A 12,689-nucleotide genomic window follows, 5' to 3' on the forward strand; every position below is an offset into this window, starting at 1 on the left:
TTCACTACTGTTTTGTGTTTGGTGGAAGGGATGAGGAAAGTACGGGACGTGTTATTCAATGTTCATTATTTGTTATTGATTTGTGATGGTGTGTGTGAGTATACATGTCATTCATTATTCACTGTTGTCTTGTAGCTTGGTGGCGGTGGTGATGGTGAAGCGTGGGACGTGTCATTCACTGTTCACTATTTTCATTTTACTCATTCACTCGTCCATAAATGTGATGAAAATCATGTAGTTTGGAAATGAGAGAGAGAGAGAGAGAGAGAGAGAGAGAGAGAGAGAGAGAGAGAGAGAGCATCCATAGAGAAATGCTGCAGGGGTAGTTTCACCGATCCATCATTGTCACCCTCGGCTGTTCCGTACATTCATCTGACCCAAGCGCCAGGAGGACGTAATGAGTGGAAGGCTAAGTCTGTAAACTGAAGAATCCAAAGTCACACAAATCATGGTAAAGAAATGAAAACAGCGAAGGTTATAGAAGCACTGAATGTATAGTTAACCCATTCACCACTTGTCAAATAAAACAAATGGGTGCAGAAAGCGTGTACCAAGGATATTTTTAGTGATGAAATAGTGTTACCCTTATCCTACCCTTACAAATGTACCCATACAAATGTACCCTTTCTGAATCCCAAATGTACCCTTTTCGAAACCCGAAAGTACCCTTATAGCAGGACACCCCTCTAACCAGCCCCCGCGAAAACCCCTTTCAAATACCTCCTCACACATCCCATTCGAAACCCCCCCACCCGCTGCATCCCAAGCAGCCACACAGACTGCTTCCACATCTTGTTTACAATTAGCAAGGGAATAAACAAAAGAAATCATATATACATATATAATTATTATTTTCTCAAAGGAATCAAACGCATATATTACGTATTTTCCTTAACATTATACAGAAAAAAAAAAAAATAACCATGAAAGTGATAAAAAATATATATTCCTTATTAAATTAATATCTATATTTACAGCCAGTGATTGACCATAAGAAATGACACACACACACACACACACACACACACACACACACACACACACACACACACATGTATAATATATATATATATATATATATATATATATATATATATATATATATATATATATATATATATATATATATTACTATATTAATGCATTTTCAGAGAGGGAACAGACAGATGAAATTATATAGGTACACATGTGATAAGAAGCATTTTCAATAATACACATTAATTAAAATGCAAAATTTCTTTAATAAAATCATTGGAACCACACTATATGGGCATCCTCAAAAAATGTTACACACTTTAGCACCTGATAACTAGATTGCTTTTTGTTTGTTTTTTTCTTTCCAGATTAAACTCATTGGAATTAATGATTGCAGTCAGAATAAGCTTTGAACAAAGGAAATCCTAAAATCCTCAAATGGTATTGTAAGTGTGAAAACGCTGTTGAAGTGCAAAGATAGTTAAGGAGGACGTTTCAAACAGATCCACCAACGCAACTTACCATCACTCGAATTAGAGATAAGTTTGAAGCACATGGAACTGTTCAGAATGTCCACGAGAAGCGTCCCTAAAGACCATGAACATAAACAAACCCAACAAAGCAAGAGAGTGCTGGACACATATCCCCAAAGTCCAAGAAAACCTGTGCGCCAAGCGAGTGCCACCCGCAATACTGCACTCTTCGGTCTGGATCATCGCCATTTGTAGCATGGATTAATCAAATAATGTAATGTTTCTATTGACAACGCTTCAAAAATGCGATAAACCGACAATTTTTAAACACCTACCTCACGACTCGCTTGCAGCATAGATTTTCTTGGATTTTGGAGATACGTTTCCAGCACTCTTTCTTGCTGTGTGGGAGTTGTCCATGTTGATGGTCTCCTGGAATGTTTCTCGTGGACATTCTGAACAGTTCCATGGGCTTCAAACTTTTCTCTAAATCGAGTGATGGTAAGTCACATTACAGTACCATTTGAGGATTTCTTTTGTTCAAAACTTAGTCTGACTGCCATCATTAATTACAATAGGTTTAATCTGGATAGGAAAAAAAAAAAACATCTATTGAGCTCTCAGCTACTAGTGTGTATACTTATTTTGGGACACCATATATATAGCTAGAGTAGCACAACAATGTTTAAGGAGAGGTATGGGAAAACCCATGGAAAAGAGGCGGTATGTAGCAAATGATCTGAAGAAGAGTTGTTGAGGGGATGGTGCATGGCAGAAAGGACTGTAAGGCATCAGGCTGCAGGCACCCTAATGAACCTTAGACATGAATCGTGAACAACATACTTGTTCATACTCAGGTGTTACTACAAGGGCAATATCATACTTGCCTGAACTAATAGTAGTACATATTTATTTTTTTTTCTCCCAAGTAGCATCAATACCTGTTACTGAGCATGTAGTGTTCCTGAAGATGTATTTTTCCAAAAACACCAATGGTTGTTGTGGCTGGTTTGAAACAGTGCTCCACATCATCTGGAAAACTGTTATTCTTGGGACAAATAGGGTTCCTGTTGAGTTGTAAGTGGAACCCATCATCTTCAAAACACTAACACAGGTGTGGGATGCCTCATAGCCTGAAAAGACAATCCAAATACCTTTCATTACACAAACATCACAATATATAATTTTAATTAATATCATAAAAATAAAAGCACCTGATGTCTGCAAAATTTCAATACTTAGGCATGCTTTAAATCTTATAAAATCACACACACACACACACACACACACACACACACACACACGGTACGGTAGCTCAGTGGTTAGAGCGCTGGCTTCACAAGCCAGAGGTGGAGATATTTGGGTGTGTCTCCTTTCACGTGTAGCCCCTGTTCACCTAGCAGTGAGTAGGTACGGGATGTAAATCGAGGAGTTGTGACCTTGTTGTTCCGGTGTGTGGTGTGTGCCTGGTCTCAGACCTATCCCAAGATCGGAAATAATGAGCTCTGAGCTCGTTCCGTAGGATAACGTCTGGCTGTCTCGTCAGAGACTGCATCAGATCTAACAGTGAATTACACACACACACACACACACACACACACCGCGTGGTGTAGTGGTTAGCACGCTCGACTCACAATCGAGAGGGCCGGGTTCGAGTCCCGGTAAGCGGGGAGGCAAATGGGCAAACCTCTTAATGTGTGGCCCCTGTTCACCTAGCAGTAAATATGTAGATACGGGATGTAACTCGAGGGGTTGTGGCCTCGCTTTCCCGGTGTGTGTTGTGTGTTGATGTGGTCTCAGTCGTACCCGAAGATCGGTCTATGAGCTCTGAGCTCGCTCCGTAATGGAGAAGACTGGCTGGGTAACCAGCAGACGACCAAGGTGAATTACACACACACACTTCAATGTACACATAACGAGCGTTAATAGCTCAAAGTCAGACATCAGGTGCTTTTATTTTTATGATATTAATTAAAATTATATATTGTGATGTTTGTGTAATGAAAGGTATTTTGATTGTCTTTCTTGATATTGTGATAAAGTATAATTTCACTGATTCATCAGACATCATGCACATGTATTTTTTTAATGAATACATAATTCGTACATGCATAAATAAGCTTCTACAAGACAAAGCAGACCATGCATGATGAGTTACAAGACTCATCGCTATCCTGACGACATCGGCTATGATATCTACGTACTATGACATTGTATGCACATAAAATGAAGTTAAACAGCCACCTTATGACATACAATGATGAACATGTAACAACTTACCGTGTTTTGGTTGTAGGATTGCTCTACAAGTTGATTCAGGTAGATGTTGACTACACGTCAAGGAGTCGTCATTTCATGTCGTGTCTTCTCGTTATTCATCATTCAATGCATTCCACTTCTCCACGGTTCTATGTGGAAAACTGTATTTTCAATATCCTTCACACACTGCCTCATCCTAATCTTCTTTGCATGTCCTCTTGTCCTTCCAGCTTCTTCTGTCACCGGCACCAGGTCTTCCTTGTCTATCTTTTCAAACCCATTTACTATTTTATAAATTGTTATTAGGTCTCCTCGTTCTCTTCCATCTTATAAGGTTGGCAGTCCCATTTCCTTCAGCCTTTCCTCATGTGTGTGTATTTATCTAGTTGTAATTTTACAGGGCCTGGGCTTTATGCTCGTGTGGCCCCGTCTCCATATCTACACTTATCCAATTTCTCTTTAAAACTATGCACACTCGTTGCTGACACCACTTCCTCACTCAAATGTTCCAAGTCTCAAATGTGTGTGTGTGTGTGTGTTTCACTGTTTAATCTGCTACAGTCTCTGACGAGACAGCCAGACGTTACCCTACGGAACGAGCTCAGAGCTCATTATTTCCGATCTTCGGATAGGCCTGAGACCAGGCACACACCACACACCGGGACAACAAGGTCACAACTCGATTTACATCCCGTACCTACTCACTGCTAGGTGAAAAGGGGCTACACGTGAAAGGAGACACACCCAAATATCTCCACCCAGCCGGGGAATCGAACCCCGGTCCTCTGGCTTGTGAAGCCAGCCCTCTAACCACTGAGCTACCGAGTCTCTCTCTCTCTCTCTCTCTCTCTCTCTCTCTCTCTCTCTCTCTCTCTCTCTCTCTCTCTCTCTCTCTCTCTCTCTCTCTCTCTCTCTCTCTCTCTCTCTCTCTCTCTCTCTCTCTCTCTCTCTCTCTCTCTCTCTCTCTCTCTCTCTCTCTCTCTCTCTCTCTCTCTCTCTCTCTCTCTCTCTCTCTCTCTCTAAAAAGAAAGCTCCCGGCTTCACTAAAATAAATATTCAAATATTACAAAACTGCACAAATAAAACCCTGGAACAACTTAAAAATATTTTTAATGCTTGCTTATCTACGGGATACTTTCCAGAAATCTTTAAAGAAGCAATCATAAAATTTATACCTAAAAAAGATAAAAGTCCATTAAACCCTATAAATTACCGTCCAATATCATTACTTGAAGTGCCAGGAAAAATTTTTGAAAGACTTATACAAGCAAGACTCAACACCTTTTTAACAGAGAAGAATATCATAAAAGAACGTCAACACGGTTTCAGAACATACAAAAGCACTCACACTGCTATTACAACAACATGTGAAACCATTGCCAATGCTTTAGCCGACAAAAAACAAGTTTATTTGGTCTTGCGAGATGTGGCTAAAGCATTTGATAAAGTCTGGCACAACGGGCTTAAATATAAAATATTAAAACTAGAACTTCCAAGCATTTTAGAAAAAATTTTATGCAACTTTTTAGAAAATAGAAAAGCTAAAATCAACATAGGGAACGACCACAGTAACACCATAACATTATTAAGTGGAGTGCCCCAGGGTAGTGTTTATCACCAACCCTTTATACGCTATTCACAAATGACCTCCCTCCACCTGAACATGGTTGTATAGACATTATGTATGCTGACGATGTCACACAAGTCATAACAATACCCAGCAAATCTAAACTCATGATGAAATATAAAGTAGAAAGGGAAATCGAAAGAATAAACAACTTTGAAAGAAAATGGAAAATAAAAACCAGTGAAGAAAAATTCAAAATATTACCAATAGCCCAATACAAAATGCAAAAGATCATGGTTAATGGTAAAGAAATCGACACTTGTAAGAATGGGAAGCTACTTGGACTAAACATAGCATCAACGGGATACAATGGGCACATCAGCAAAACTATAAATAAGGGAAAAGGGATACTTTCACAACTAAGACGATTTAGCAACCTAACACCAAAAATGAAAACGACTCTTGTTAAAACATTACTAATACCGGTCATGGAATACCCATCCATACCAATATGCATGGCCTCAAAACCCAAAAAGAAATATGCAAACCATACTAAATAAAGCTGTAAGATTTATACACTGTAACGAAGTTGAGCAACTGAACACGGAACAATTACATCTTAAATACAATATCACTCCATTAAACATATCAAATTATAATAAAGCACTGAAAACATGGGAAACCATAAGAACTAGCGAACTTGAAAAATACGAAGAACTTACGCTTAATAGGGACAAAAGCCATACGTGGTTCCCTAAATGTAGCAATATAGTAAATATGGCAACACCGCAAGCAATTATAACCAAATTTCACCTGTAAATGAAAATGTTCATAAAAAAAAAAAAAAAAAAACAGTCTCCTTGGCAGGGCAGAATATGACAAGATTTAAAATTTAATTCTAGTAAAATTTACAGCGTTGAGCGTGCATCAAATAAATAATAAAAAAAAAAAACTACCAATAAAAGTAAAGTAATGCTAAAATTAGCAAGGTGGTCAAGCCCACCATCTATCTCTCTCTTACTTTCCTTCACCCCTTCTCTTCCCACCCACTTTCTCTTCAGCTAGCTACCTCCTCTCTTCACCCCCCTTTAAATAATAAAAAAAAAAAAAAAAAAAGTAGTGGTTAGCACGTTCGGCTCACAATCGAGATGGCCTGGGTTGAGTCCCGGGAAGCGGCGAGGCAATGGGCAAGCCTCTTAATGTGTAGCACCTATTCACCTAGCAGTAAATAGGTACGGGATGTAACTCGAGGGGTTGTGGCCTCGCTTTCCCGGTGTGTGGAGTGTGTTGTGGTCTCAGTCCTACCTGAAGATCGGTCTATGAGCTCTGAGCTCGCTCCGTAATGGGGAAGACTGGCTGGGTGACCAGCAGACGACCGAGGTGAATTACACTATTGCTTTATCTATCCTACAGTGGGAGAACCACGGCATCGTCTCCGGCATGCGGTGCGCCACGGACAAGGCTTCCCGGGTGGCCCTCACCGTCCTGTTGGTGATGTTCATGGTGTACTTAGTGAAGCATGGCAGCGAGGACCCCGCCTCTGCTAAGACACTCAGCCTTAACCCCGTAGAAGGAAAACCTGAAATGCAAGAGAATACTGATGACTTGGAGAGCCCCACTACTACGGGCCATCCCGATCCTACCCCTAGTCCCACGCCCATGGCTGGTCTGAGGCCCTACACGGTGATAAAGAACAAGGTGCGCTATCTAGATCTCACGTCACCACTCAATGCCAACGCCAACACCGATGAAGCAATACTGAAACTCTCTGAAGCCGAAGCACTGAAGCATCTCAACTACTCGAACTACAACCCTGAGGTGAGTGTGTGTGTGTGTATTTACCTAGTTGTAGTTCTACAGGGCCTGGGCCTTATGCTTGTGTGGCCCCGTCTCCATATCTACACTTATCCAATTTTTCTTTAAAACTATGCACACTCGTTGCTGACACCACCACTCTCACTCAAACTGTTCCAAGTCTCAACACATCTTTGCGGGAAACTATATGGTGTGGTGTGGTATGTGTGTGTTGGTAGATGTAATGCAAGAGGAGGACAGCAAAACGGAATGAATAGAGAGAATTTGAGAGCTATCTTTTACTTTCCGTCTATCCATTCATCTGTGACGTGAGTGGTGTAGTGTGACGTGGTGTGGTGCGTGAGGGTTATTAGAAGTCCCCGTTGTCCACGCCAGGTGTGTGATCATATCCACCTGTCATATTATCACAGCGCGCAGGTATACTGTGCTGCGGTCCGCCAGGTGTATTATCGCCATGTGTATCAAGAGTAGTGGTGCGCGGATAAGGAACATGTGCAGTTCGGGTGTGATCCCAGCGATGACAGGTGTGTGTGGGTGATTAGAGATAGGCTGAGATTTTGTGGCATATTGAGCAGGTGTGGTATTAGTGTTGTGTTAGGGACACGTGCACACACACACACACACACACACACACACACACACACACACACACACACACACACACACACACACACACATATTGGAAGCATGTATTAGCGTCAGTTACCTTACCGGTCCACTTCACAGGTGTAATTACTGCCAATATTTCATCCGTATTACTTTTTTCATACATTTAATGAAGAGCTGAAGGAAAAAATAGTTATGAAGAAGAAAAAATGTACTCTGTTAGTAGTAGATGATGTTGTTGTTACTGTTGTTCTTGTAGTTGTTGCTCTATGAATAGGTAGAAAAAGAAACAATGCTCTCTCTCTCTCTCTCTCTCTCTCTCTCTCTCTCTCTCTCTTATATATATATATATATATATATATATATATATATATATATATATATATATATATATATATATATATATATATATATTACTCTCTCTCTCTCTCTCTCTCTCTCTCTCTCTCTCTCTCTCTCTCTCTCTCTCTCTCTCTCTCTCTCTCTCTCTCTCTCTCTCTCTCTCTCTCTCTCTTACGAGCAGTATGAACTCTCTCGTCTCTCTCTCTCTCACCCGTACTCTTCACTTTATTCTCTGCTCAATTGCATAGATAAAAGCTAATCACTTTAGGAACATCAGGAGCATTAGTTTTTTTTTTTTTTTAATGTTATGGCCTATAGCACCTGTAGGTATACTTCAAGGATATGGGAAGCGCTGTTCAGATTCCGCCCATTAGTGGCGCAAGCAATTTTATTTATAGTGGTACCCATATTAGGGTCCATATCACCACACAAGCGCATCTTTGGTGTAACCACCTAGAACTTGGGTATCTTGGTGACATGTAGGTAACTTTAAACCACTCGACAAATGGCAAAGTTTCAAGACGGTACGTGGTGGATTCTGCCCACGTCTGCCCACGCTCACCATTTTATATATCCACTACGCCACAGCCTCCCATTGTGCTATCTTCATCAGACCCATAATAAACTTTTTCTTTTTCTTTCGTTTGGTCGTATTACCTATGCAAATTAGGAGAGGTTCTACACATACACTTGCGGCACGTCCGGCATTACATTAGTGTCAATATGTTCTCGTCAACGAAGTCACCTGTGCACATTCATTATCTTTTCACTCTCCCTCTCTTCGTTTATACATTCTTGGTGAGTGTTCTTTCTCCACACACTTAATAAGCACTAAATACTATATCTATCCTATTTCACCTTCCTACATGTCATTTCCGTTTTCTTTCGTTTTTTTTTTTTTTTTTTCGTATGTGCAAATTAGCGTAGGTTCCAGGAATGCAAGAAGTGTCATTATGGATGCTTTTTTTTTATGTCATTAAAGTAGCATTATATGTTCACTTCGACCTTTCTCCCTTCGTCATTTTCTTCGTTCTCTCCACTAAAATCAGTCCGGATTCAGATGACTGTAAAATATAAAAAATCACATTGATGTCGACACGTTTACGTCAAAAAGAAAAAAAACACTCCTCTCTCTCTCTCTCTCTCTCTCTCTCTCTCTCTCTCTCTCTCTCTCTCTCTCTCTTCTCGTAGCGTGCAAATTGGCGTAGATTCTTTAGGAACGCCAGAAATTCCAGGCTAGATTATAATTATGTTTTCGTCATCAAACTCAAAATTGAACTTTTCTCTTCTTCCCTCCTCGTTTCTTTCGTTCTTTCCATGCAAATTAATGTGAATTCCCAGACAAACACTTGTGAAATGTCAGGAATAACATTGGTGTGGATATATTTCTTTCAACAAAACCATTTCATTATTTTTCTCTTTTGTTTTCCTTTTCCTTAGTATCCATATAAATGACAGTGAATTCCAGATAGTTAATTGTTAAACGCCAGGAATTATTACATTAGTGTGGACTTGTTTCCGTCAGCAATGTCATTTAAAATTCTTTCGTTCCTTCCCGTCTTCGTTCGTTCCTTACAAAAATACCTGAACTGCAGTCACGTTAAGAAAGTCAAGGTCAGTGCAGTGTGCGTATGTATTTAGTCATTTCCTTTTTTTTTTTTTTTTTTCTTCCTTTCTGCCTTTCATGAAAATTCACTCTTTCTTTCTTTCTTCTCTCTTCATTTTCTTCAATCAATCTTTCCGTTCCGTTTTGTTTCCATTTCCGTTTCTAACTGCATAGATTCCAGATATTCATTTGTGAAACTCAGAAGCAGCAGTGAGGATGTGCTTCCCTCAACAAAACCACTTTTTTGGGGGGTCTTTTCACCATTTTCTCTTTGCATTCCATTCAAATCAGCTTGAAATCTAGACATCAACTTACGTAGCGTCAGGAATTCCATTAGTATAGACAAGTTTCCGTCAACAAAACCACGAGATCGTCTTTTTCCTTATTTTTGTTCCCATTTCCTTCAAGCAAATTGGCCAAGCTTCTTGCTCTCCCTTCAGTGAGGTCGGGGATATTACTGTAGCTTCGTGAAGTGCATTGTAAAGCCCTGAAAGCAACGGACGGGAAAATTACCGACAGAGACACAATGCGGGTTGACATGGAGGAACAGAAGAACGATGCAAGGAAGGAGGCTATGCTGGGAGGGGTGTGGGGGAGGTAAAGCAGGAAGATCGTCGCCTGAGGGAATATGGAAGGGTTGAATGCAAGAGTTCGATTACTTCAGTGTCGGGACCGAGGAACCTGTCATCAAATCTCTCTCTCTCTCTCTCTCTCAAGCAGTGTACAAAAAAAGTTCGGTCTGGTCACCGCTGAAAGCACGGATCCGAACACTACACAAGTGAAGCCTCGAAATGATACGATACATGTGACCCAAAATTAACGGTTTTGTTCAAATTGCTCAGTTCAATGTCCGAGTAAGAATGTAACGCAAAGCAAAGACTTCTCTCTCTCTCTCTCTCTCTCTCTCTCTCTCTCTCTCTCTCTCTCTCTCTCTCTCTTTTAGTGTGGGTGAATCGAAAATATGAACTGAAAACATTTCCAAACAATTGATACAAACTAACACTATTAATGATAAATACTGGTATTAACAACACTTCTTCTTTTTCCTCTTGTTCTTGTTCATCATCTTGTTCATCATCATCATGATCATCATCATCATCATCTTCTTCTTCTTCTTCTTCTTCTTCTTCTTCTTCTTCTTCTTCTTCTTCTTCTTCTTCTTCTTCTTCTTCTTCTTCTTCTTCTTCTTGGTCTTGGTCTTGGTCTTGGTCTTGGTCTTTTTCTTCTTCTTCTTCTTCATCTTCTTGATCATCATCATCATCTTGTTTTTGTTCATCTTGTTCTTGTTCATATTCTTGTTCATCTTGTTCATCATTATCATCATCATCATTATCTTCTTCTTCTTCTTCTAGTTATGTGGGAAAAAAGAAAAGAAACGGAATCAGTAAAACATGAAGCTTCAGCCTGGTGTTCGAAGCTTCAATATAAGAACATAAGAAAAGAGGGAAGCTGCAAGAGGCCGCCAGGCCTATACGAGGCAGTCTCAGTGTGTTTAAGCTACCTACTAAGTATTTCAGCGGCTTTGACCCATCGTTTTTCGCTCATATTTCTGAAATAACCATTTACATCTGAATGATATATTAGCACAGCTTGATTCACACCCTGCCCTAATTTTTGACGTTATAGTGCATTCACAAGTGTATTTATTTACGGTGTTTACTCCAGACATCAAATGTCTCGCAGCCGACACCCGTGAAGTAAATCGAACAAGTGAAGTTATGACGTCATCACAAACTACCTCGTGTATCCCATCCTCCTCCCTTCCTCCTTCCCTCCTTTCCTCCTCCTCCTCCTCCTCCCCCTCTCTCTCTCTTTCTCTCTCTCTCTCTCTCTCTCTCTCTAAAAAAAAATAATAAATAAATAAAATAAAATACAAATAAATAAATAAATAAATAAATAAATAAAAATAATAATAATAATAATAATAATAATAATAATAATTGAATACCATGCACCCAGAGAGGGAATTCAGTAACACGTTTATACGTATGATGGATAGGGAAATTATGATAATAACTGGACATGCATTTTATTTCATTCCATACCACTATGGATAAACATATGGTGGGGGGGGGTAGGAAACGAGGGAAGGGGAGGAGGATGGGATACACGAGGTAGTTTGTGATGTCGTCACAACTTCACTTGTTCGATTTACTTCACGGGTGTCGTCTACGACACACTTAATATCAAGAGTAAACGCCGTAATTAAATACACTTGTGAATGCACTATAACGTCAAAAATTAGGGCAGGGTGTGAATTAGGCTGTGCTAATATATCATGCTGATATGAATGGTTTTTCGGAAATATAAGCAAAAACGATGGGTCAAAGCCGCTGATATACTTAATAGTTCCATCTATCATCCCCATGCATGAACTTATCTAACCTTCTTTTAAAGCTCCCTATTGACTCGGCCCTGACCACATGACCACTGAGACCGTTCCACTCATCAACCACTGTTTGAAAACCAGTTTCTTCCCATTTCTTTCCTAAACCTGAATTTTTCAAAATTAATTCCCATGCCGGGAATCGAACCCGGGCCTCCTGGGTGAAAGCCAGGTATCCTAGCCACTAGACCACATGGGAAGACACTTGTTAGAAGATCATAATTCATTTTTACTTTGAAATTTTTCCTATTCCCATTTCCATTATTACTGTTATTTCTGTTACTACTACTACTACTACTACTACTACTACTACTACGATTAGTACTATTATCAAAGCCGGTTCACACGTGCCAATTTGCGATTGATATTTTACGTGCGTACAGTTTCAGAGTCATCCCTTCTAGTCGGAAAGTGTCACACATAGCAACTGGAAAGTATCGACTAGTAAGCGCCTTGGCGGGAAGTGAGTGTAAACAAACAGCTCCCCACCAAGATGTCTTCCTCCAGTAACGATGCTGAAGCTGTGGTTGCTCTTCTTTTGGCGTACCGGAAGAGTCAACAGCGAAGAAAATGCCTGTGGATGTGTCCTTGGCTAAGTAGAAGGAAAGAAAGGAGTGCCTACCACACTCTAAATTAGCCTACATTTGTCTTAAGAAAATT

At 40.0% G+C, this 12,689-nt stretch overlaps 1 protein-coding gene and 1 non-coding gene across 4 annotated transcripts in view; one reads left to right on the top strand and one right to left on the bottom strand.

Moving 5' to 3' along the window:
- Positions 1-12,689, top strand: part of LOC123503161 (carbohydrate sulfotransferase 11-like) — a 100,472-nt gene that overhangs the window by 34,810 nt on the left and 52,973 nt on the right. For all 3 annotated transcript variants that reach the window (XM_045252669.1, XM_045252670.1, XM_045252671.1), the window contains exon 2: positions 6,688-7,092. In XM_045252669.1, the coding sequence (XP_045108604.1) occupies positions 6,688-7,092 (405 nt within the window). The remainder of the gene's footprint in view (positions 1-6,687; positions 7,093-12,689) is intronic.
- Positions 12,157-12,228, bottom strand: Trnae-uuc. Its single transcript has one exon. It is a non-coding gene; the product is annotated as a tRNA-Glu (tRNA).

The sequence above is a fragment of the Portunus trituberculatus genome, chromosome 13 (genome assembly GCF_017591435.1).
Source record: "Portunus trituberculatus isolate SZX2019 chromosome 13, ASM1759143v1, whole genome shotgun sequence".
Lineage (NCBI taxonomy): Eukaryota > Metazoa > Arthropoda > Malacostraca > Decapoda > Portunidae > Portunus > Portunus trituberculatus.